We start from the raw sequence: 27,339 nt of genomic DNA on the forward strand, positions 1-27,339 counted from the left end.
TCTAATATTCAGCGATATAAACATGCTGAAGTAAAACTCTCCGTTGGGAAATTCTCCCTAAAATAGGGAAGAGGAAGACTTTATTTAAGAAATAAAATTGTTTGAAAGAGATTCCGGAATATCCCCTTTATAATCTTCACAAATAAAATTCCATATCCTCGAATTCCTGCATTTCTTACTTTCTAAATATTATTTTGTGTATCAAAGGAAGCATTAGGTGATCAAGTTTATGCGCTCTTCTCAAATTACATTAGAAGCAGAAAATACGAATAATAAGTTATTCCGTAATTTTAAATATTCGCCTAAGAGGTTTTTCTGAATTGAAACCAGATCGGAATCATTATTATTATTTTATTTTTTGATATTTTTTTATTGCTTTTTGTTATTTTATTTTTTACTTATATTCTGCGTACATTTTCCTTTTAAGATGTCCCCTTCTTTTTGTTATAAATGTGCATAAAAAATGATACCCGATATTTTCCCCCTAAACTACTGTTGTTATACAATACATCCACATATCGTTTTGCAAGTATAAATACGGAATTTTAATCACTGCTATTCATACCCTACTTTATTTATAGAACGAAATAAATATGAAAATACAACTAAGAATCGCAATGGATGAGCTAACATATTATGAATTTAAGTATTTCTGCACTTTCGAAGATTATGATTTCTATTTTTTTTCATTTCTGGAGTCTGGGACGAAGGGTTTATTAAATAATCTTTAAATTAATCATCTGCCTTTGATAGTAAATAATTACAGAATTCTGATTAACTATTGAATATTTAAAAATTTAGTGTTTATTTTATGATTTTTGTGTCACATTTAGTTCAAGAGTAAGTTACGAATCGTATTTAAGGTATTTGATAGCAGTCGTCAAATTAATCTTAATTTTGATTAAATTTTCCAAATATTGTATTGCTTTATTTTAAAACCTACAGATTTGGCTTCTTAAAACTACTTTTATTCTGTCTTTTCTGTCATTAGAAGCAGACTTACGGCTGTTTTTGTTCTACACTGTGAGCCGGAAGTTGCTGTTTAAAAACCCGAAACCCGGAAGTTGATATTTAAGGAGACACGGATTACTCTAAATACCTTTAAACTGAGAATTTTTCATTTGACCACTTTTAGTGATATTCAGAAGATTATTTAAAACTTTCTTTTTGTAATTAAGTTCTCGGGAATAGGATTAGTTTTCCAATTTAATTTTCATATTTGGCAATATTTTCTTCTCATTCCGATTGTGTTTACATTATATTAAAGCTATTTTTTGGAAAGCCTAATATTTTTAGCTCATCTGTTACGAAAACACTGTAACATAAAATATTACTAAAGCAATATTATAAAACTTTTCACAAATATTCTACGAAATATTGTGAATTAAATACAGTGAAATGTTTGATTTATGGAGATATTTAAACTTTTTGCAAACTATTTTGTAAATGAAGAGACAGAAATTCCTCGGAAAATAGCTTTGTGATCCAGCAGATATATTTAGCTGACATTTTATTCTTCCACTTTGATTTAAGTGCACTTAACTCCTTAATGCCGTAATAAATGTAAGTGAAAAAATTAAAATCAAAACATTGATAAATGTATTTTGGTGAGAACATGACTTGTAAGCCTAAACTTTTAACACATTTTAATCCAAAATGAGAAAAATTATAAATATTTTACTTTAATAATTTATTTATTACTATTTCTATAATTTTATAATTCAACTAAATAACATCATCTAATCAATAACGTCAACAATAAATTCATTTATTCTTATTTTTCACAATCTGTGCGTCTAAGTACTGGCGGATACCTTAATGAGATTTCTGACTGTGGAGTTTATTGCAATGGTAATCTTGATCATCTTGACGATTATCTGTTGCATTACCCAGTTCCAGTCTAAAAAATCTCTATAGTGGTCTCCAGAACTCAGAATTACTGGTTTTTTACATGAGCAAATCTTATGTTGTCAACCCGAACAGGAATCACGCGTGATCACGTAAGTTCCATTATGCACAGTTCTTATTCTGATCCTTCGGCAGGATTCTGATCCTCTTACTCTGATTCTCCTACTGTGACAGATTAATTTTTGTAATTTTTGGCAGACTGCTGTTTGCTGTCTGAAGAAATATCCTTACGGTACATTTTAGGCTTGTCAGCAACACTGATTTGTTTACAGGCTTTCTCCTTCTTATTTGCAAATCCATACTGGACATCTACGTAAAAGAATGTTTTCAAAATATCCACTGTTTAAACAATTATTCATCAGTATTAATTTTGTTTTCTAGTAATGTGGTTTTAATTATTAAATATTGCTCTTTGTTCTGTGATTCGGATTTATATTGATGTAAGTTTTATTTTTCGAGTGTGTAGCTACACGCTTAAAATGCAGGCAAAATGTGACAACTAGACTGCATTGATCATTTGTAAATGCGCGCAGATGCATGAAGTTTACATTTTGTTTTTATTTTTAAGGGGACTCATGCACCTTAAAACCCTTAACATCTTTGAAAATGTGACTATTGCAAGAATTGAGATATTTTATTTATTTTAAAAGCAATTTCTTCCAACGTTTCACAGCTGACTACATAATATAGCTGCTTTAGAATCTAGTAACCAGAAAGTTTGTGTTGCCACAAATATTTTTGTAATTTAATCTGCTCTGTGACAAAATGTTTTATGCATTCACGTCATGTTTCCATCTTGCGCGCATGATATTTTTAAAATGGCTAATGCTATATGCTTGAAATCTGTTGGAATTCTTTATATGGGTACTACCCTCTACCTGAACGAAAAATATGATGGATATTATGGTATTAAACGTTTTATGCACGAAAGCATTACAGACGTTTTAATAAAATACATTTTACAAACTCAACTCCAAATAAAATAAAAATTTAACATGAAATTCTTAGGATTTTTGGTTCACAGTATTTTTCAAATGTTTTAAAACCAATATATTAAATATGGAATTAAATTATGCAACGGAATGTTTTAAACTGTGCGCGCAAGGTGGCAACATGACGTGAGCGCATACAAGATTTTGTCACATAGAAGATTAAATTGTAAAACTAATTGTGGCAACACAAAATTTTTGGTTACTAGTTCAGAAAACAGCTATATTATGTAATTAGCTGTAAAAAGTTGGAAGTAATTGCTTGTAAAATAAATACGTTATCCCAGTTCTTGCAACAGTAACAGATTCGAAGATCTTGAGGATTTTTAAGGTGTATGAGCCCCCTTAAAACAAATTGAATTTAAAATTTTGTAGCAAAAAGAATGGTGAGAAAAATAAATGTTAGTGTTTTAAAAGTGTGTTCTCAGTTTTATGGGCCAGGTAATTTTTCTTTAAACAACATTACCTGTGCATTCAATAATATGCATATAAATATGTAAATATACATATGAAATATATATGCAAATACATATATATGAAAGTATGTAAATATATATATGAAAGTTTTTATAATGCCTCATTTTATTCAACAAAAAGTATTCAAATATGTTCAAACTATTGGTAAACAAAGATTAAGTAGAAATATCGTTATATTGCCAATAAAACATAGGATGGTACATTACTGGGTAAATATCAAGTCCCAGGTTAACTGTGGCTTCTAAATAAACAGCCCTTACGTAGTTTACTATTAATTAGCCAGACAGAAACTTAATAATTATTCCAAACTGATCAAATAACATAAAAGATATAAGCTAACTGAAAGTATTATTTCATGAATATATAAATCATATGTTATTTAAATATAGCCTTTGTTCTTTCACAGAGAGAATTGCAATTCTATTTTAGTCTAAAATACAGCCTAAATTCTGCTTCTGACACGCAGTAAAAGTAATTAAAATACAAACCCCTAACAATTACTTACGCTCTCAGATTCACTGCTGGACATTTAGAGAGGACAGTAATTAATTTATCGTCCTTGCGTTTTCCCTTGGTAAGTTCTAACCACGCTCTGCGCTAATTGTCAAGTACTTGGATTAGACTGTAATTAATAATCCATTGTAGGTTTTATAGATTACCTGTAGAACATCTTCAAGGAAATATCTCGTCGACGTGTTGTTGTAAGTAATATATTAAACAAGATCTACCAGTTTCAAACCCGGAAAAATCTAAAATACTTTACGTTAGTTCTGGATCAACTGTATGGCAAACAGTAGATATATTTAGTTCGTGCCCATGCTTTCAAAGGAGGATCGCTAATATGAGATCCATTAGGCTTAAAGTTTTGCACTTAAAGCACTAAAATCGCGAAATGAGAATTCTTAACCTTACAATACTGACTCTTCAGTCACTCATAGCTGCTAGCCTGTCCAACAACTACTACTTATTTATTCGTTTTCCGAAGATTAAGTTCGCAACATTGTGCGCAAGTGACTCCCAAATAAAATTATTATGTAATTAAAGAATCAAGGGGCTTTGTACCTGAAGGACTATTGTTTTCGTTTTGCAAGTTTGCGTTGAAAAATTTAAAAGGCTGTATCACTTTTCAAATCGTTGCCATCAAATACTATCCCCCTGTATTATATTTGAAAAAATTAAATAATGAAGAATCTCATAAACGTATGTATGTTTCTCGCATTGTGATAAAACAACGGCGGCTAGAGCCATCCAAATTTGAATGACGTAATCCTACTGCGAATATGGGCATCTGAAAGCCCAAATTTCAAATTTGGGAATCTGTTTTATTATCGATTTCATATTTTGTAAACCTTTAACGAATTTTTGTTTAACAAACTCAACGATTTAAAAGCGAGTAGTAACAACACTCTACGGAGAAAAAAAAACATTTTTATCTCCGGCGCGCGGAACTGTGTATCGGAAATTCTAAAGATTTGCTCATTTTAAAATTATTTTGCGACATTACTGTTAAACTGAATTTTATGGTTTAAGGGTAAAGAACATGATGTTTAATAAATGAACGTAACACACAAATGTTAAAAAAAAAGCCCCTTTGGACGTAATTTAAAATCTGAAAACTTACATATATTTTTTTTTTTAGATATATATATTGGTAAACGTAATTGCTTTCGTAAGAAATTATTAAATGTTTATTTAAACTTACGTCCAAGCGATACGAACAGAAAAAAGTACTTATTTAATTTTGATGTTTTCTAGATTATTCTTCAGTAACGCGTAAATGCAAATTGTGGTAACAGAGTAAAATTTTTACATTGTTCAAATCTTAAGTTTTAAAATATTCGTACAAGGAAGTAAATAAGTCTTTTTACTTCCTTGTACGAAGTAAAAAGGAAGTATTGTAATCGCGAAAAGTTTCGGGCAGCATATTTCAACGAAAATATCCGTTTTGACCGTTATCGAATGCAATTTAAGGATGTTTTTGCGTAATATCTGCACGTAAGGACAGAATAAAAGACTCATTTCCTCCAAAAAAAATTATAAAACTGCTTTAAAATTAATTCTGAAGAGAATTTTTAGTGGCGTCTGTACGAATGTATGTACGTACGTACGTGCGTACGTATCTCGCATAACTCAAAAACGATTAGCCTCAGAACGTTGGAATTTTGTATATAGGACTGCTATAACATGTAGATGTGCATCTCGTATTTTGGTTGCAATCGGCCGCACCAAACTTATATAAATAGATTTATATATATATCCACTGTGTTACCCGGCTCAGTGATCTCAGTTTCTTTACTCTTATATGTTTGTAAATTGTACATTTTTTGCTTTAAAAATGATTGAATTATGTTGTTTTTATCTTCTGTTTATTTATTATATATATTCTGTTTATTTCAGGTTTTTATGCCTTTAGTAAATCTCTATGCAATACTTTTAGAATTATCAACAGTTTTAAAGTCGTTCAAGTGCCGCTAAGCCTAATCCTCTTCTTGATGGCGGCCATTGTTTGTTTACATTTGAAACAGCAGACTAGTGGATTTGTTGCCAATCTAGAGGAACGTAGCTTCGCAACAACAAAGATAACGCCTTCATTTATTATTGCCAATTAAATCATGCTTAATCCTTTCTGGAAATTTTTTCTGGGAAGTAAGTGTTTAAGATTTACTTTGTAATTTTTAATATAGATATTTTGAGTTTTTATGTATTTTTGCCTTCTCGCGAAGTTAGAACTGAATTAATTGAATGAGAAATATTCAATCGTCTGTGAAAAACTGTTTCTTTGTTTGCTTAATTTCTTTTATACATCACTCTAGCTTTAGTATTATAGTATTTGAATATAACATGTGGCAACGATTAGATAATTCTATTCATTAAATGATATAAATTTTGTGCATTATGAGTTGTAATATGAACGAAATATTATACTGCTGATTCAGAAGTCAAACAAAAAACATTGTGTCTTAATTATACTGTTAAGTGAATCTAGCGCCAGAGTGTCGCTATGATTAACAAATACTACAGTGCATTTTAAAGAATGCATTTATTCTATTGTGGTTTATGCGCTGTCGGCGAATTAAATTTAATTCAATCCAATAAGTTTAGAGGAAATGCAAGAAAAAATGCGTATAATTTAATATTCCGTACAAGGAAGTCATGTGGTGTACACATCAGATATTTTAGTTTTAAACTTGAATCAGTCTAATAGCATTTAGTCAGGACTTTTCCAGTTCGCAATTAAAATGCAGTCCAGCATTTATTTGCAGTTTTTATTTTCGATTTTCAGATTATTATTTCTGCAGACTGTTACCTAATTTAATTCCTGTTTTGAAAATAAAAAAGTAAATTCTCTTAAATTTAATCTATCGCATATTATGAGCCACCTTTTTTAGTCTAAAAGGGGCTATTAGTCTCGGAAACCGGATTTTACCTTTGATCACTATAAACGGCGTATCACTTTTCAAATTGTTGCTACCAAATATTATCGCTCTTTAAAGATATTAAATAATAAAGTATCTGGGTGTGTATATGTATGTTCCTCTTATTGTAAATAAACGACAGTATCTAGAAGCATCAAATTTTAAATAATGTAATCCTCCACCAGATCATGTGCAACTGAAAGCCCGAATTTTAAATTTCGAATTTGTTTTAGTATATATTTCATATTTTATAAATCCTTAATGATTTGAACGTGAGAAGGGCAGCACTGCTCAAAATAAACCCTTTTGTTTCCAGGGCGCGAGAGTGTTGCTATTCGGAAAATTGTAGTATAGTATATTTATCTTTCAATTTAAATTAACGAACTCTGCTCTATGAAAGCAATGTGAAGCAGCGGGCAGAAATAAAGTACTCTTATCTTCCACGCGCCACCTGGGCATTTAGTAAAGTATAAGATATTTTCAAGCATCATCTGAAAGGTTATTGAGTAATAAACTAAGCGATTAAAAAGTAACAAACGCAGTTTTTAAGAATAATTTTTTCTACTTTTTAAGGTGATTGATTTAATTAAGCATGTATGAAAATCATGAGATATCTAATTAAAGCTATTCAATATTTTTATGAAATCACACAAGCTTTATTATATGGTTTTTCTTTTTCATGATAAATATTTTAAACGGCTAACGGCGCGAGCGACTAGTTCATAAAGAAATAATATAGCAAAAATTAAAATATATGCTCTTTTTAAGTATTTTGTGATTTTGCTGGTGAATTGAATTTTATATGAGTGCAAAGAACATGATATTTCATAAATAAAGTTGGCACATAAGAAATTAATGATAAAAAGAAGAAAGAAAGAATTAGCCATTTTACAAAGAAAACTAAATGTTGATATGATAAACTGAAAAAAGACTGAAAAAATATAAAAATATATGTTAAAAGTTAATGCTGCATCGTGAATCCTAAATATATGTTGCTAAACAGCTTTTAAAAATTTGCGCGACTTTGTTGTTAAATTGTTAATGGCATTTGTGCGAAGTAAACGATGCTTAATAATAAAGTTAAAAAGACAAAGAACATAGTTAACAGGAGTGAGTGCAAGAGCAAACTGGCAGACTGCCTGCTCAGCGAGAGTACAAAAAACCTTAGCAAACATTTCTAGGCAGCCATTAGAAGCTGAAACTTTTCAGACATTTTAAGGGCTAGATAAATTATCCAACATCAGACACTTTAATTGAAATTATAAAGGTCAATTTAATATACCTTGTTAGATTTCTTTAGAGATCCTTTTTGATATTGAAATTCATTCAGATTTAGATGACTTTATTATTATATATTTATTGACTGAGACTTATATTTATATATTTATAGACTGAGACCTTATATTTATCTATTTTAAACATATAGACTCAGACTTATGTTTATATATTTAGACTGAGACTTGTACTTATATTTATACACTGAGACTTATATAACTTAAATATATAAATATAAGTCTCAGTCTAAATATATAAATAATCTGAGTCAGACTTTATTTATATATTTATCTCGAAAGATAAATATATCATATATATGATGATATAAATATATATATGGTATGATGAAACAGACGTGAACATAAATATCTCGCAAGATAAATCTATGAGTTTCTTGGTAAATATAAGTCTAAGTTTGACTTATATTTATATATTTACCATATTTATATATTTATAGACTGATATAATTTAAATATATAAATATAAGTCTCAGTTTAAATATATAACTATGAGTATATCTAATAAATATATAAACATTAGTCTTTTGGTAAATATATAAATATAAGTCAAACTCAGACTTGTATTTATATATTTACCAAGAGACTCATAGATTTATCTTGCGAGATATTTATGTTCACGTCCGTTTCATCATACCATATATTTATATTATTTTGTGAAATTATTTTGTGACAGTGTGAAAGATATCAAATATTTAAAAATGCTTTCATTTCATCTCTTAATTCAAAGCTTTTGAATTTCTTTTATATAAAGATTTCTGCTATTTTTCTCCGTGTATCCTGTAGTTCAAAAGACACAGATTATTTTAAATTATTTGCAATGAATTGGAAAATGTTTATAACTAAATTTATAATTAATAATAAATAAACGCAATGAGTTAATGATGAATTACTGCCCATTACTTTTACCTCGTGACAACAGCTAAAGATATACAAGATGACTAGAATCTAAGAACATTTTGAAAACACATTATGTTCTCGTCCAGAATCTAAACCAAAATCGAAGAATAACCAGGTTAGTATACCAACCGTTCAGCTGCAAGTGTTCATGGTAAGGGTTATTTTAATTCCTCATATCCCGCACCTAAATATTGACTGGAGGTGACAGGTCTAGTCACTCAAATAAAAATAATGTTGAAACATGATCCACAGTTTTAGTTTCGGCGTCAGCTATAGAAATGCGAAAGTTTTGCAGAATCATGTATTCTGACAATGTACGCATTGCCATTCCCTGGAATCGAATACGGAATCATCGAACTGCCAGACGACATGCGATCTTTGCACCACCAACACGCATGAGAATAATGTCTAGCATTCTATCAGATTTTCCCATCACGCTCGATAATGTTACAGATTACTCGGTTAGGAAATTCCTATTGTATATCAGTCATAACTATTAACAATCAATTTTATTATTAAGTATTATTCAATATACGCGTGTTCATAAAATTAAACTTTTTGGTCCTTGAAAAATTAAATGTTAAATCAGATAATTTTAAAACTGTAATTGTTTGTAATTAATCACCTTCTACTAGTCTTTTGTACCACCTTTATATACGTTTTTTGGTTTATATGAATTTCTGAATAGTTTTTACATTGATTTTGCTAAATAAATGTCTGTTGCCTTCTGTAGATAGCGTCGGGGAATTTCTTTCATGTATTTGAAATTAATAGATTAAAATACAAAGGTTTTATATTTCTCTTCATTTTGTTCGAATTGAAAGGCTATTTATCAAAATATACGAAAGAGACAAAAATAAGATGACTAATTCCCTTTGCAAGTCACCTATTTACCGTGAAATCAAGAATAACTAATTTAATTTAATATAATTTTAATTTTGACTTTTTTGGTATTTTGTGCTATTTATTATTCATTTAAATACAATTTAATACTTCTACTAAGTTTTACTTTCCATAGTTTGGTCTCAGATTTCTAAAGAATTAAATTTTACTATCTGTGCTATTACAGTAGCGTTCACTCTTCATTCCCTAGGGAATAATCGAAATTATCCCCTAGGAAAATGTATATATATATATCTCATCAGGGGAAATTGAAACAGAGAATTGAGACTAAAGATATTGACAGTTTTTTTTAATTTATTAAAAAATGTTTCGCGTACAGTTTCAATTGTCTGCTTCTGCGAAACTCGATATGGAGTTAGTTTGATTCAAAGTTCATTAGAAAATAATTTCCCCTGATGAGCCATAATGAGATTCGAATTGGGCTAATCTGCCATTTACCGCTTCTTAGTTTTTTTATATTTTTATATTTTTGCTCAAATAATTTGTTTGTAATTTTACTAATGTTTTAAATTTACCTTAGTTAGATTAGCCTATTTGTTTACTATTAGTATTGATTTTTACTTGTAAATATTCAAATGCTGCATTTTTCTCCTGTAACACATTTCATTGAAACTTATTTTGCTTATGTTAATGTTACCACGGAACCACAGTATTTCAGCGGCCTTTTAGCATACGAACTAAGATTTTTCTTTTAACCTATTTCTAAATTTTGCAGCACAATGCGCAAAGTTTTTGACCATATAGGTCTTTTATCGTTTATTCTTTTTACTTTACTTTAAATTATATATATATATGTATATAATTATTCGATTAATTATAACTAAACAGACAAAAAATGAACTGAAAAGTTGCAATTTAATCAACTTGTAAAAATAATTATGTAAATTTAGTACTCTCTATGAAATTAACGTTGACTGAGTTGAAAAAGTATTTAATTAAATATATTTAAAAATACGCAAAAAATAAGTTATAAATACAATTTGAAAAGCTGTTTTAGCGTTCTCAGAATCAAACTTTTTCAAGATGATCAGAATAAATTTCATTAAATTTTCATCAGACTTATGTATTCAATCTATTACGAACCCATACACACGCAACAATAAAAAAAATCTTCATGGGCTGTGAAGTCAGGCTTCTCCAAGGTTCATGGTCAATAATGAGTTTGGTGTACTGAGTATGTGGTTGTCTTAAAGAAGTGAATTCCAGAGCCAGTGTTTATTTCTATACTCAGAATTATGAGCATTTATAGAAATGATATTCTAAGAGGAGGGGTCTCAATGGGAAGAATTACTGTGTTAGGAAATAAAATACCAAATAACAGAAGTATTTGGTAAAATGTTTCTCTAATTTCACAGACACTTTTTAGTTGACATGTAAAACAGACGAATATACATTTTCAGATGCATAAAATATGTTTTCTGTGATAGATAAATGTAATCTTTGAGCTGTGTCTTTCCAGTGTGAGAATACGTACTGTAAATTTCCTGTCATTATTCTCAGAATAAGTCTCAGTGTGTTAGAAGATAATCATTTACTAAATACGGAAAAGCATTTTGTTTCTACTTTTCATTGATCCATAAATCTATAACAACTATTACCATTAATTATTGTAACGAAATTATACAAACGTTCTTTCGTTTACAAGGTCTTCTCTGACAAACTGCACAGATCTCTTTTTAAAATTACAAACATCGCATTTTGACAAGCAATTAGGAAACACGCAGAAAACATTCTTTATAAAAGTAGCTGCTTTTGTATATGCTATTTTTAAAAAGTTTCATTTCTTTTCATCATTGAAAAAGTAGCGTATGATAGAAAGTATTTTCTATAGCATTTTAGTACCTCATTGATACAGTGAAAAAGGATGTAACACGGCTACTAAAGTATTATTCATTTCTAAATTTTACGTATTATACATTTAAATAGTTTAATGAAACGTCATGTATTTAAATATTTCGACAAATTTGAAAACTACCAGTTGCTCTAATGCTAACTGCATTAACTCTTAAAGAATTCACTGGTTCGTGTAATTCCTCAAATACTTATGCATTCGCAGTTTGTGACAAAATTCCTTTACAGAAAGGCAAAACTTCCCTTCAAATATATTGCAAAACATTTTACGTTTCTTATTTGGGTAACATTTAGAAAATAAATATTCCTCTGTACTGCAGTTTTAGTTTTATGCATATTGTCAAAAAATGCAGATACCTGAAATTCATGTCATTTAGTTTATACCATTATAAAATCACTTGTTATATGGTAAAAACATATTTGCCTCTCTGAACCAAAGCGATAAAAAAGGTGATCAAAAGATAAGATCCGTTTACAATGAATTGTACTTAGGTCATCACATGAATTAAGCAAAGTTTGGTAAACTGATGTCTTATTAGGCATTGGTTATGGTACCCGAAAAGTATGAGTTGTTTATTGCATGAATACTACATGAAGTAACGTAAATAAGTTTGAAACTTAAAATTAGAGAAAACGTAAACCTAGATTATTTATTTAATTATTACAAAGCCCACAAAGAGCTATCTGCCTAAGGGGAGGGATTCCTACGTGGAGGGCTTTCTAAGGAAAACTGACCCATAGGGAAAACCACAAACATTTACATATAGAGAAAACAATGAAAACGCCCATGCATACGGTCCGTTTCCCGGGATTTGGGACTCAGACCGAAGTACCAGTGTTCATGGACTTTATTACTCGGTCGCTGGTGGACCTAAATCTAGATTGATTTGGCTTTTTAGGAAAGCCGTATACATTTCGAAGGGAATGACTTCTAGTTCCCTGAAGTATCTTTTCACTGAGAGAGGGATATTTGTCGTGTTTTCTCAAATACTTATGGAATTGTGTTTAATTAATTAATTAATTAATTGTGTTTTCCAAATTTTAAATCTAATTAAAAATTTTATGCTTTTGCCCTTAATGTAACATAAAAATATTAATGGTTTTTAATTTGTCTTAAAGTGTTGTCAATAAATTTGGAAAGTTTAGCAACTACTAGGCTAAAATTAAGAAAAAAATGTTATAAAATGAAAAAAAAAAATGTTAATCGTAGGAGATATAATTTTAAAGTTACGCCATACGAGGTTTTAAGTAGGTTTCAAATTAAACCACTGAAGTGGGATAATTTTTCTATAAATATTTTCCTTTGTTGGAATGAGTTACTAAGAAATACAATTCAGAGCATTTAAAACAAAAATAATTGCCTATCAATGCATTTTTTTTATCAAATATAAAAATGAAATTAAACTCAAACGAAATCACACTCTGGCACAAAACTCCCCAGGCAGTTTTAAGTAGCTTATTATGTATAAGAGATAAGTATATCGCTTCAGTTCACATTGATTTGAATTCATTGACATTTTCTGCTATTTGAATACGTTTTTATCAAAGAAAAGTTGCATTTAATTCCTCCAGTGTTTGCTTGGGAAATAATATTTTTTATCTGCTTGTTTAGATTTCTATTAAATGAAACGTCTTTGAACTGTTGCCAGTTTATGTATTTATCGCATTTTATTTTATTTTTCCCTTTTAATTTGAGAGTGGAAACGTATTTATGTTTTCAAGATAAAAATGTTTGTAAAAATTTAAAATAAGATTTAAGAGGAAGTATTCCAAACGTTAAATTTATTTAAAATTATAGTAAGAAATATCCTTACATATCTGATGTGGAATAGCTGCTTCAGATGTTCTTTAAAGTAATCTAACCACATTAGCTCAATTATTTGATATTTTAGTTTGCTCGCATAGATAACCAGCTAAAATTTCAATTTTCTTCTTTTATACTCTTTATATAATGAGCATTTAAGGTGACTGGAAAATGGTGTTTATATGCAGTCTTTCTGCCCCATAATTGTTAAAGATAAATAAAAAACAGCATGTAAATTACTTACCATTTTTAAATCACTCATGATTATATATAACAGAATAAATAATATATTAGTTGACGATAATGAAACGGTTTAAATTCATTAGTTAATTTTCATTTTAACAGCTAGCAAATTCAGTCGAAGAAAATTATTGCAATAAAAGTAAATTTGCTAATAGAAATATAAGTGGGACTCCACTTTATTGCTTTCAAATCTTATATTAATAACATTGTAGAGTCATTGCAGTTTTTTTTAAGCAGGAGACGTGAAAATGGGGAATGCCTTCACCAGGACTTGAACCTGGACCTCTCCAGTTCGTGCCGAGTATGCTACGTTTACACCACGAAGGCATGTTAGAAGGAAGGAAAAAATACCTTATATCATATTGGCATTTCCCGGGATACTTCACTAGGTTTAAGATGCAGTACAACAATAAATGTCAACTATGGGGTCTGTTTGGTGATGCTAAGCACTTAATCGAGGTCTGTCCTTACTTTAATAGCTTAAGAAACAATAAAAAATTGATTTTCAAAATCCCTTTTTATGCTATAAAGATTACTCACAATTATGTAAATCTGTGATGAATATTATTAACGGTGAGCACCGGGCAGTGGGAATCAGTGTATGATTTTTGCTTTTTATTGCCATTGCTATATGGTCTACTTTACTATATTGTTGTTACCATTGCTTGTATTTGGTGTTTGCTCTTGTATAAATGTTTATATTTGTTCTTTTTTATTCAGTTTTATGTTTATAGTTATTATTAAAGCATTATTATTTTCATTTAGTAATTTTATGTTCCAAATTTGTTCTCCTTTGTTGAAATGGGCGTCACCTGTTATGTGATCTGTTAAATGCCTGTTATACCGCCTGTTAAATGGGTGTCGCCTGTTATATGGTCTGTTAAATGCCTGTTATGCTGCCTGTTAAATGGGCGTAGCGTGTTAGGTGGGTCAGGGTGCGCCCACTACTGATACCTTATATACTCCCCCTTTTAAAGGGCACCTCAGGCTTAGAAGACCCAGTTGCAGAAATCTGGTGGTGACGAATTATCGTCAACTAGCTTTTAGTTCGGGTGCCAATAGAGTCATTTTTTTTTGGTAGCAGGAGATGTGAAAATTATGCAGTACCCTCACGGGAACTTGAATCTGGACTTCTCGAATACGCGCCGAGTGTGCTACCGTTGCACTGCGATGGCATGCTGGAAGGAGGGAGAAAATAGCATTATAGCATAAAAAACTTTACGTCTCCATTGAAAATAAAAATTTTTAGCTTCAAATCTCGCTCAATTTTTGGAAACGGAGTAAATAACGTTTACGTAAGATGATGCCATTTTTAATCTGAATTCAAATTTATAGTATGAACATTTACGCAAGCATAATTGGATCCATATCTCACCATAAAATTGCATCCATAAATTGGGTAACTGAAAGTAAATGTAATTTTTTTGCTCCTTAAATCCTTAGAAATGTATTTGCTTTTTTCCTGTCATATTTTATATCCAACAGCATACATCCTCTGTCTATTTGTATAAAGTTTAATGAAAAAATTGAAACGTGAAAGATATCTTTATCACTTCATTAGCTTCTGTGAATTATAAAATTTTGCAGAAGCTTATTCTATGCTTTCTTTCGACTTTTTTGAAAGTTGCAGCCTCGAATATGTGGTTCATTAATGAAGTAAAGTTTAATGACTTGGGAGAAATCAGTAACTGTGTAGAGACATTAGGATTTTTTTGGAAGCAGGAGAAAATGAGCAACGCCTTCTCCGGGACTCGAACCACGGACCTCTGGAATATGCGCCCAGCCTGCTGATCACTACACTACTGCTATGTGTTAATTGTTTATTATCCCAAGTTATTTGCTCTTAATCCAGTTTGGTTAATTTTAAATTTAAATTTGGAAGCTATATTTTTTTCTTTAATCCTTAAAGTTAAGCAACTTTATTTTAAGGATAAAAGAAAAAAAAATAAAGTTTCCAAACTTAAATTTAAAGTTAATTAAAAGTTTACAGCTTACAAAATTTACAACCATTACTTTAACCAAAACTAATAAAAGCAAATTAATAAATTTTACTCATTGACAAAACTGAATTAAAAGCAAATACCTATAGCCTGGAAATAAGAAACAATTAATACATAACAAATCCTGCTTACACATTTATATTGAACACTACGAAGGCATGCTAAGAAGGCGGGAGAAATACCTTATATACTCCCCCTTTTAAAGAGAGACTGTGGTTTTTAGCGGGCTCAATCGCCAAATCCCGGCTTTATATATTTAATATTTAATTAATATAATTTCGAAATCGCGAAAAAATAATAATCGCGAAAGAATTCTCGTTGATAACAAGGGGGCGCGATTTAAAGTAGTTTAAGAAGCCCTGCTCTAGAGAATGAGCAGGACAAGTAAATCGCAGAGAATCGGGAGCACACCTTGAAAATGATTAAAAGCATAAGCTTACACAGATTCATCGTATGATCTTTGTTTATCAAATAAAGAACTGTAGCTACAGAAATTGAAAAACGCTATTTTTAGCTAATGACTCTGTCGAAAGTGATAGCCAAATATACAAACATTGTTACAAAAGTGAAATAGGTTTACAAGTGCCAATGGATACGATTTCTAACAGGGAAAAAAGAAAAGTACCTTATTGTCTCATTGGGCAAATATCAACTCAGTCATCAGATCATTGAGCTCATAGATAAAATCATTGCTTCCCAAAGATCCTGCATCTTACAATGGATATCGGCTCATATAAATATTTTTGGTAATGAGAAAGCCGATGAGCTTGCAAAGACATCAGTTGATTCTCCTCAGCCATCCAACTGCCTAACCCTAGTTGATGCCAATGCAGTTGCCAGCCAAAGACTAATCGGTCAAGTTACAGGAAACTCCATCCCGGAATTGAACTGTGACAGAGCCATATCGACTATCATAACCAGACTTAGGACAAATCACTTAAAAGGGATGAGGATTTCTGCAGACGAACAGCGTAGTTACACCAACATTTCTCCTCATTGCCCAGATGACATCCCACTGTCTCGCCATCACATCTTCAGCTGCCCAGCAATCCAGGCCAGACTGTTTGACATCGGCATTGTAGACCCAGTGGACTTACTTTTTACTGATAGAGCTGCCGAGGTTGCAAAAGCTGTCTTTGACAACTTTGGAGCTATCTAATTGCACTTTGTCATAGACACGACATCATCATCACTTCATTGTCTCATTGTCTGAGACTTGCAGACCTCATGTGCTAAATGTGGTTTTCATGAACGAACCTTGCATACAGAAAATGCAAAGAACATAAGCATTAACTTGCTGACTGATTGCACGTGGCTTCCTTCTTAAATAAATATCTCGTCAGTATGATACGGCATAATGTCTGTATCCTAACTGAGAGATAGAGTGGTAAATGCTAAAAAGCACACGAATGTAAAATTCAGGCAGATAATTCAGCCTTAAATTTGAAATAATTTTAATTGTTTTTATGCATTTCGAAACGTTCTTACATGGTTAAAACATTTTGGAATATTGCCTAAAGTAATGCTAAAACGATTAGCATCAAATTTATGTAATGCTGAAGAAATTTACTCATTTTTTCGGAATTTAGGAAATTTTATTTAATTTTAATTTAGGAATTTTTTCGTAATTTACATTAACACCAATTAACATTATAGAATTTTACTTAATAATAAATGTGAAAAGTTGTCTTATATTCGCTCATATCTAACGATACATTGTCAGACATTCATTTTCATACTTAAAAGACTTCAATTTTTAGACTGTAGTATTTAAGTAGTCATAGTAATGTGATATGTTAAAAGACAACTTTTTGAATAATTATCATAATCATTTACTATTTCCATGACGATAATCTTTGCAGCATTCATAATATTTATTATAAATTATGGGATAAAAGTAAATTTCAAATAATCAGTGATTTTCTCTTCTGGCATAAGAAAAATTTTATTTACAGTCATCAAGTTTAAAACTAAATAGTTCCGTAGACCGTTTTGCAATCAATATGTTTTTACTAAATTTAAAATTAATCAATTTTACTTAGCAGTCTTCTGCATCCTAATTTATGTGCTAAAAATTTACACCGAATTATACAACTTTGCGCATTAAGTTATGGACATATATATATATATCAATGTAATGAATAGATTTTCACAAATATAGTTTTAATAGTTATACCTACATATCTACGTAATAAATACATTTCCAAAAATAGTTTTTAGTCTTATTAAAAACTGAAATTCTTTCAATGGATATAATTTTACAAAATCTGAAATTGTATGTATATATCGAGACCTATTCTTCATAAATTGAGTACTGTTAAAACATCTGGCTTACTCACATTCTTAGAATTAATTTTTTCACTTTTTTTTTTAATTTAACGCATTGTGGAATTTAAATTAATGTAAATATCCAATAAATATGTTGGTCCTTGTTATTCAGTTTTGAATATTAAATAATTTAATACTTGAAAATAATATTTTTTTATCCTTCAAATTAGGCAAATTGTTTTAAGTATTAAGTATATGTAATAAGATGATTAAAATGAATTCGAAATTTTTTATTGTAATTTCAAACTCAGAATAGGTTCAGTATATATTTTGATAAGTTTTATTTATCATATTTAGCTAAAATGTTTCTGATTCCATTGATTCATTTATCTAAAGATACTTAAAATATGTATTTACTTCAATAAAATCGTCAGTGCTTTGTTACGAAATTAAAGATGGGTAAACGAGCTTTGTTATTTATGGCCTTAAAATATGTTATTTAATTATGACTGTCAGAAATAAATGGTTATCGTAGTCAAAATTAGAGATAATTATAAATAGCTGCAATTAAGTTTGATTTGATCAAAAAAATTTAATAGAATATATTCACGATTATATGCTTGAAAAAAATGTTTGCAGTTTTACTTGTTACGTTTATTGCATCGAATTATATAACATTATCCTAATTAATATGGGAGAATTTATAATTTTGCATGCATGTTATAAAAGCATAGAAAACACCAAACACTGCATAATGTAGTAATATCAGATATTTTGTTACTTTTCATATTATGCTCCCAGATTTAAATAAAAATCAGCTTCGAATTAAATACGACTTAATTAACGAAATATTCCAAAACTATTGAAATTTAAAAATTCCCAATGTTGAACTTTAATTTAAAAATTTTTTAATTAAAAAACAATATTTAATGAAAAAAACTCTTAATATGAAATTTAAAAACTAGCAATATGAAAACCTACTTTTACATCATTTTCAGTAAATGTAGAATAAATTCCTTTGAGTTGACAATAGTAGTATACTCAATACGAAATTCAGATATATGCAAAATTTAGCATCCATTGCCATGTGCCATATACAAAACATAAATTTCCTAATTATGTTTTCTCAGTGCAGCAAATTTTAATTTTCTTCTTAAATATTATAATTTTTATATATGAAATGGTATTTTACACAGCTTTACAGATGCACATTATAAGATTGCACAATAATTCGAAATTCGATTTCAGACGATGTCAGATAATGTATCAGAATATCCAAATTCCATTGCATCATAAAAAATTCCACATTAAAACGACAAATATTACGCATAAATATATAAGAACAAAATAACGTTTATTTATTATAGTTAAAAGAACAGATTCTTTTATATAATCTTTTCTGTAGTGTTAATTCATTTTGTAAGAAATTTGTGTAACAGCACGAAGAGCTGATAATGAATTTTTCAAAATTTTTCAGAAGATTTTTATATGAATCATTATGAAAATACAATAACATTTTTATAAGTATTAGGATGCCGTAAAGAAAGCAGAGTATTTTGAAATACAATAACTAACTCACTTGAAAAGACGCTTATAAATTAAGAAACGAATATGTATTTTTTATATATTATTTCCAACAAAAATTATTTACAAAACACAGATGTTCATAAAGTAATGATTGTGTTTCAGAAAAATAATTTACAAAACACAGATGTTCATAAAGTAATGATTGTGTTTCAGAAAAATAATTTACAAAACACAGATGTTCATAAAGCAATGATTGTGTTTCATACTATTGAAAATAAGTAATAATTGTGTTTCAGAAGATTTTTTACATAAATCATTATATAAATACAATAACATTTTTATAAATATTAGGATGCCGGGAAGAAATTAGAGTATTTTTGAAATACAATAAGTAACTGACTTTAAAAAACGCTTATAAATGAAAAAAAAAATTAATATGTATTTTCTCATATATTATTTCCACCAAAAAGTAATGTACAAAACACAGATGTTCATAAAGTAAATACCATAGAAAAATAAGTAATGATTGTGTTTCAAAAGATTTTTCTATAAATTATTGTATAAATACAATGATACTTTTATAAATATTAGGATGCCGGGAAGAAAGCAGAGTATTTTTATAATACAATAAATAACTGACTTTAAAAAAACGCTTATAAATTAAAAAAATAAATATGTATTTTCTCATATATTATTTCCACCAAAAAATAATGTACAAAACACAGATGTTCATAAAGTAAATACCATAGAAAAATAAGTAATGATTGTGTATAAAATTACTAAAGAGCGTAATATTTTATCAATCCAAAAGTATTAGAATTTTAATTGCAGGTATTTAATATACGTATTGGAACTTTGCGTAACGTTTGTGCACTAACGAAAGACTATATAATTAGAAATACAATTCGAAATAAGATTTTTTCGTTCATAATCGCACTGTTGCTTCCTATTAAGTATTCATAGACACAAAATAGAAACGAGTAAAGTCGCAAAGTGTTTGTAAATCTTACCTCTTACTCAGCCAACAGCAGACGAAAAAGTTTCTAAAGAAGAAGAGAAAGAATGTGCAAATGTTGCTCTGCTATCCGGAACGGGATAGCGATGAACCAACGGTGAGCAACAGCTCGATTCAAACTAAACTCACCGGAGCTTCCAGGAGAACAACCATTTTTGCTTCTCCTGACGCCACAGCGCCCTCTGCTTATCCCCTTTCTCCTAAACGTTCTCCTAACTTTGCTGTCTTCGTTAGCTGGATATAGCAGTTTAAAGAAAGCTGTAAACTTCACTTGCTATCATATCAAAAGTTACTTGAAACTAGTTCTTAAAAACGTTACGCATTAGTGCACAAGTTATCAGGACTTGTGTTCCTCTTTACTTGCCTTGGAAACATGGACTGTCCTGACTCGGAACAGGGAGCTTACTAAAGCTATGTTCAATAAATTGTGAAGTAGACAATGCACATAGGAAGGGTATACGAAACCCTTTATTTTTCTATCTTTACAGAGCTTTCCGGACCTTCCGAATACAGAGACCAACCACTTGTGGTCTGAACGTAAGAATATAAAAATACTAACTAAAGACTCTAACTAAAACTAACTTTGGATTAATATACAAGTGCCTAACTTCAAGATTGGCTGTTATTTAACAAAAATCCGTATGTAGTACAGAGAGCTGCTAAAACTACGATACGTTTAAAATTATCAGGAGGATTAAACCTCTGGCCTTGAAGGCAACCAGCAAACGAGTAAAACTACTAAAGCCAGCGGCCTGCTTCTAATAACTCCTTCCTCTCTCTTGCTTGGCAAAAAGCCACAACTTAAGTACTTGGCGTTCGCAAGACAAATTTGCATAAATAAGTAAAAGCTTTTAATTCTGGCCGGAAGTAGAGAATAAGAAGTGATAGTAAAGATTTAAAATAAAATAAACGTTAGTAAAACTTAGGATCCTTACAAAGTAACTAGTATAAATTATTAAAAGCAACTACAAGTAATATAATTTATTAATGGTGTATATAACTCGATCAATAAGCAGTAAATTTCTGATAAAATAAATACCTTTTATGTCACGTGATGATGAAAATCTCTATAAGCGTAAGAATAAAGTACAGAGTTTCAAGGAACTCTGTACTCTGTACTCTATTTCAAGGAACTGTGGAACACCACCCTCAAGACGTACGTATTTCAAATAGATTAGTTTAAGTCTCACAAAAATTGAGGTATGTTAAAATATAATGCCATATAATTAAACTTTTTTAAACTAAAAATAAGATGCTGAACAGAAACAGTTTTCTTTCGAAACAGAAAAATAATGGGAAATTTGATAAAGAATATAATAATTTGATAAGTTATGAATTATATAGTGCATTCAACAACATGTTTAACTATCATAAAAGAAATATTAGCCCAAAGTATATTAGCGCAAAAGGGCTATTAATTACCTGGTGTTTCCCTATAAAAGATGTTTCATTTTTCAAGTTGTTGCGAGCAAATATTACAGCTCTACATTTCATTTAAAGAAACTAAATAATGAAGAATGTGCATGAATATATGTGTGTTTCTCGCACTGTGAAAAAACAACAGCACTTAGAGAGATTCAATTTTGAATAATGTAGTCCATCATTCGAATATGGGCATCTGGAAGCCCAAATTTGGAATTTGTTTTATTATTTGTTTCATATTTTGCAAAACTTTTACGAATTTTTCATTAACAAATTCAAGGATTTCAAAGCCAGCAATGGCAACACTGTAAGGAAAAAAAAACATTTTTATCTCCAGCTCGCCAGAATGTGTATCGGAAATTCTAAAGATATGCCCTTTTAAATTATTTTCTGATATTGCTGTTGAATTGAATTTTATGGTTCAAGTCTGATGAACCTTATTTAATAAATAACGTTAACACGCAAAATATTAAAAAAATGCCCCTTTGGAAGTAATATAAAATATGAAAACCTTTGGATTTTTTATTAGTCTAAAGGGGCTTTGCCCCTAAAGGACTATTGTTTTCGTTTTGCGATTTTGCGTTCAATCACTATAAATGTCCGTTTCAGTTTTTAAACTGTTGCCACCAAATGTTAGAGTCCTTCATTATATTTGAAGAAATTAAATAAGTAAAAATCTGCATAAATGTATGTATATTTCTCGCATTGTGACAAAGCAACGGTACATAGAGCCATCGAATTTTGAATGACGTAATACCCTACGAAAATGAGCATGTGGAAGACCAAAATTGAAATTTGGAATTTGTTTTATTATCGATTTCATATTTTGTAAACCTTTAACGAATTTTTGATTAACAAACTCAACGATTTCAAAGCGAACAATGACAACACTCTACGGAAAAAAAAAAAAAAAAAACTCTTTATCTCCATCGCGCGGAACTGTGTACCGAAATTCTAAAGATAGGCTCACTTTAAAATTATTTTGCGACATTGCTATTGAACTGAAACTTATGGTTTAAGTGCTAAAAACATGATATTTAATAAATAAAGGTAACACACAAAACGTTAAAAAATCGCCTCTTTGGACGTAATTTAAAATCTGAAACCTTTCAGATTTTTATTTGGGGGGGGGGGGAGAAAGAAACGACATTACTTTTTTTTTTATTATTGTACTATAATCACTAACCTATTATGTAAAATAATATTAATAAATTGTTTCCAGACGTGAAAATAAAATTCTATTATAAATTTTATTAATGCAGATTACATTCGTCAGTTAAATTTTTTATTCTGAAGAGCATCAAAGGAAGTACAAATTTATCCAAATAAAAAGCATTAATTTTTATGGACTTAGGGACACATCCTTTGAAACAGCCCAGAATTCAAACGGAAGTTCTTACATTTCTTAGAAAGGAAGTAAGTATAGACTTCCTTTCCACAAAATTTATAATAATATATCATGAAAAACATGCAAACAAACAGATAATCGATTTCTTTGAAAAAGGGGGCGAGTCAAAACAAATATATAATATATTCATATGATAACGGTATATTTCCAGAAAGAAGTCTTTTTTTTAATAATGATTAGAAGTGTCAGGAAGAACCAAATTAAACTACATAATTTTACGCCAAGCGAAATGTAATAGGTTTTATTAATTATTGATAATATTAAAAAAGCTATTTACATTAATTGCAGAAGGTAAGCTGCAGTTCTTTCATTTCAAACGGAATAAAATAAAGATAGAGGAGAAATATAAGATGTTAAAATATACATTTAATATAGTAAAATACGAGTATACATTTTAAAATACATTTAATTTAATTAATCATTCCTTTTGTATTTTCCTTCTATTGAGTAATATTATTTTTATAGATAAAGTACCTGCTCTTAGTATTTCATGTTTCGAATTTTTCTCAAGTTGTGACGATCTCTGAACGAAAGCTGAAAATGCACTCTTCATAATGATTATGAGTATTTTTACTTATCCATTAGCAAAGTATGTTTCTTATTATCTTAAACGCACACTCATATTAAATGTGTTTGTTTGTTTATACTTTTATAGGCAAATTTAAGTACTCTCATGTTTCAGGGTAATAAAATCAATACGAAATAATGTACGATTTAATAAAATTTAACACAATCAATGCTTCGGCTGAGAATTCTGTCTGCTGATGCAGAAATCAATGCAAAATCTTTAAATGCATCTCTAGTGACGATAATTAAAGTAATAAACCAAGATTTATAATTTAGAAAACAAATTATTCTCCAATTTTGGCCAAGTTATGTGGCTTAGCGCAGAAAAATGTGTAGATCCCCGTATGAAAATTAATTATTAAGAGATAAATGGAACTACATTATGATCTTTGATGAAGAATGTGTTTACCTAAATTACTGTAGCAAAACATGCCTACTTATTGTCCAAAACGAAACGAAAAACTCCTAAATCAATCTAATTCCATCAATGCAAAGACAGTTTCAGTAAGAGATTTAGCATTGCCGAAGGATTCTCTATTAATGGGAAGTTGAAAATAAGAAGACTGGAAAAAATATGTTGAAATCAACTTAACATACACCGTGTTTCAATAACAATAAACGTATTACAAAGTGTTATTTTGTCCAAACTATCGATCACTGCGCCTCGGCTCGGCTATTGGCGAAACGAATACATAGGTCTAGTTTATATTAATAGCTGTTTTTCGTGGTAACCGTCACATGTTTAAAATGGCTACTCCGAAGCAGAAATCATTTTGTGTTCTCGAGTTTGACACCCTGTGACTTCTTCCTGTTGGGTTTCATTAAAGACAAAGTTGATGTACCACCACTCCCACAGAACCGGGAAGAGGTGAAGAACCGGATCCGAACTGTCATAACATGAGTGACGACGGACATACTTGCCCGAGTATGGGAGGAATTTGAGTACCGATATGATATTGTGGACATATTGGAGGACATTTGTAACGTCTATAATCTGAACTTGAGACATTCGTACATATGTGTGTAAAGTTGCAGATTCGTATGTCATATAGTTTAATAAGTATATGCATTCGAAATACGTATATTCTTTTTGAAACATGCTGTACTATTAAGAGAATGTTTTACATCCAATATTTAAAGCAATTCGATTTTCTTTATCCCAATGACTTTTCTTGTTGTTGTTAGTTATGCTCACTTGTCTGACAGTGACGTCATCCCAAGCCCCCGAAATTCCTTGCAGCAAGGAGCGCATGATTACGCCTGTCGTTGTCATCAGTCTTAAGCACCTCACAGGTGGCAGTGAGAGCGATTTAGCTCAGTTCCGGCCACAATTTTGTTGGAGAGCGGGGGGGGGACGTGTCCGAGGGTCTCCCAGCCTTCTTTCCCTACCATAATCTTTTAAGAGGCCTTTCGGCTCGCCGAATATATAGAGTGTCGCCATGCCGCAGCGACATTATACATTTACAAACATCCATGCCGTCTCCGGGATTCGAACCCGAGCCCTTCGGCAAGGCAGTCAACGACGCTAACGACTATACCGGTTTGGGTGGTATACCATTATACCACTATACCGAATGTAACCACCAAACTGAATGTAAACGCTGCTCTTACATGCCACTTTTAAAATTACTGAAGCTATATAGCTGCAAACAACATGTTAAGTAACTTTTTCATCCATTCTCTCAATTCGTATTATCTATAAGCTTTAATTTCGATTTTAGAGCATGGCAAGAAGCGCATCGGTCCTCCATTATTCTCCTCTATGGTCTTATCTACTTTACCACCTTTTCTACAATGGTGTGAACCAAATCTGTCCTTCTCATTTTCTACTATTCGGTCCTCCATTATTCTCCTCTATGGTTTTATCTACTTTACCACCTTTTCTACAATGGTGTGAACCAAATCTGTTATTCTCATTTTCTACTATTCGGTCCTCCATTATTCTCCTCTATGGTCTTATCTACTTTACCACCTTTTCTACAATGGTGTGAACCAAATCTGTCCTTCTCATATTCTACTATTCGGTCCTTCATTATTCTCCTCTATGGTCTTATCTACTTTACCACCTTTTCTACAATGGAGTGAACCAAATCTGTCCTTCTCATTTTCTACTATTCGGTCCTCCATTATTCTCCTCTATGGTCTTATCTACTTTACCACCTTTTCTACAATGGTGTGAACCAAGTCTGTTCTTCTCATTTTCTACTATTCTGCCCCACCTCAGTTTCAATCTGCTTCTTAATTTTTTTAGTCCAAAGAGGTGGTCTCAGAAGAGCATTTTGTGGCATTTCACTATAAACGACGAATAACTTTCTAAAATGATGCCACCAAATATTACCTCTCTGTGTTTTACTTAAAGAAATTAAATAATGAACAATCTGCATGAATGTATGTGTGTTTCTCCCATAGAAAACATAATGGTGCCTAGAGCTTCCAAATTTTGAATAACGTAATCCTCCACCCGAACATGGGCACCTGGATGCCTAAATTTTGAATTTCGGTTTCGTTTTATTATCTCTTTAATATTTTCCAAAACTTTAACGAATTTTTGAGTAACAAACGCAATGATTTGGAAATAAGCAATGGCAACACTGTACGGAAAAAAAAAATTATCTCCAGCGCGCGAGGCTGTCTATTGGAGCTTCCAAGAAATGACGTCAGCCTCGTCGCCCATTAAATATCTCCAGAACATTCTATAACTGTACGTGTAGAAAAGGCGGGAAAAAACCACTTGACTACGGGACTGTGGATTTAATTTCAAGTACTTTCAAATAAGAGACCGTCGCCATCAAAAATAAAAAAAAAACATACAGTTAGAATTTTAAGTGTATTCTTGACTATAGAATTTTATTCTTACATATATATCAAATATCATGGATCATCAGACAGGTAAACTTCTACATAAATTAAAAAATAAAAATGTTCAAAATGCAAAAACATTTATTGAATATAAATTTACATCACTGAATATGAATACATGAATTTACATATTTCTAAGTTTTCGTTCTGTAAATTCTTCTAAAATTGTTTTAAAATCTAATTTCCTTGCGTTTTCACATAATTGCTAAACTATTTAATCTATACTGATTCATTATCGATCTCAGGTCGTTTTTTTATTAATTTTAGCCTGGAAAATGATCTAATTCTATTTTGGCACTTTGCGTTGGTTCATTTTACAAATTGTTACCATTAAATATTGGAGCCCAGCATTATATTTAAAGAAATGAAGTAACGAAGAATCTGCATAAATAAATATATGTTTATCGCTTTGTGAAAAATCAAAGGTACCTAATGACGTCAAATTCTGAATAATATAGTCCTCCACACGAATATGGGCATCTGGAGGCTC

At 30.3% G+C, this 27,339-nt stretch overlaps 2 protein-coding genes across 4 annotated transcripts in view; one reads left to right on the plus strand and one right to left on the minus strand.

The window, feature by feature from the left end:
• The window catches only part of LOC118185305 (dopamine D2-like receptor), an 865,565-nt gene extending 844,845 nt beyond the window's left edge, over nt 1–20,720 (minus strand). Inside the window, exon 1 of one of the 2 annotated variants that reach the window (XM_085813823.1) lies at nt 20,589–20,720. The gene's annotated coding sequence lies outside the window, so the exon portion shown is untranslated. The remainder of the gene's footprint in view (nt 1–20,588) is intronic. The other variant, XM_085813831.1, reaches the window with a different exon arrangement.
• LOC146999061 (uncharacterized) overlaps nt 1–27,339 on the plus strand; it is a 173,342-nt gene that overhangs the window by 72,976 nt on the left and 73,027 nt on the right. For both annotated transcript variants that reach the window (XR_015040405.1, XM_085813837.1), the window contains exon 2: nt 5,772–6,020. Coding sequence is in view for 1 of the 2 variants with exons in the window: in XM_085813837.1 (XP_085669963.1) it covers nt 5,772–5,849 (78 nt within the window). In the remaining variant the exon portion in view is untranslated. The remainder of the gene's footprint in view (nt 1–5,771; nt 6,021–27,339) is intronic.

This window comes from Stegodyphus dumicola, chromosome 1, assembly GCF_044657685.1.
Source record: "Stegodyphus dumicola isolate Sdum_Otavi_A_Nest chromosome 1, ASM4465768v1".
NCBI lineage: Eukaryota > Metazoa > Arthropoda > Arachnida > Araneae > Eresidae > Stegodyphus > Stegodyphus dumicola.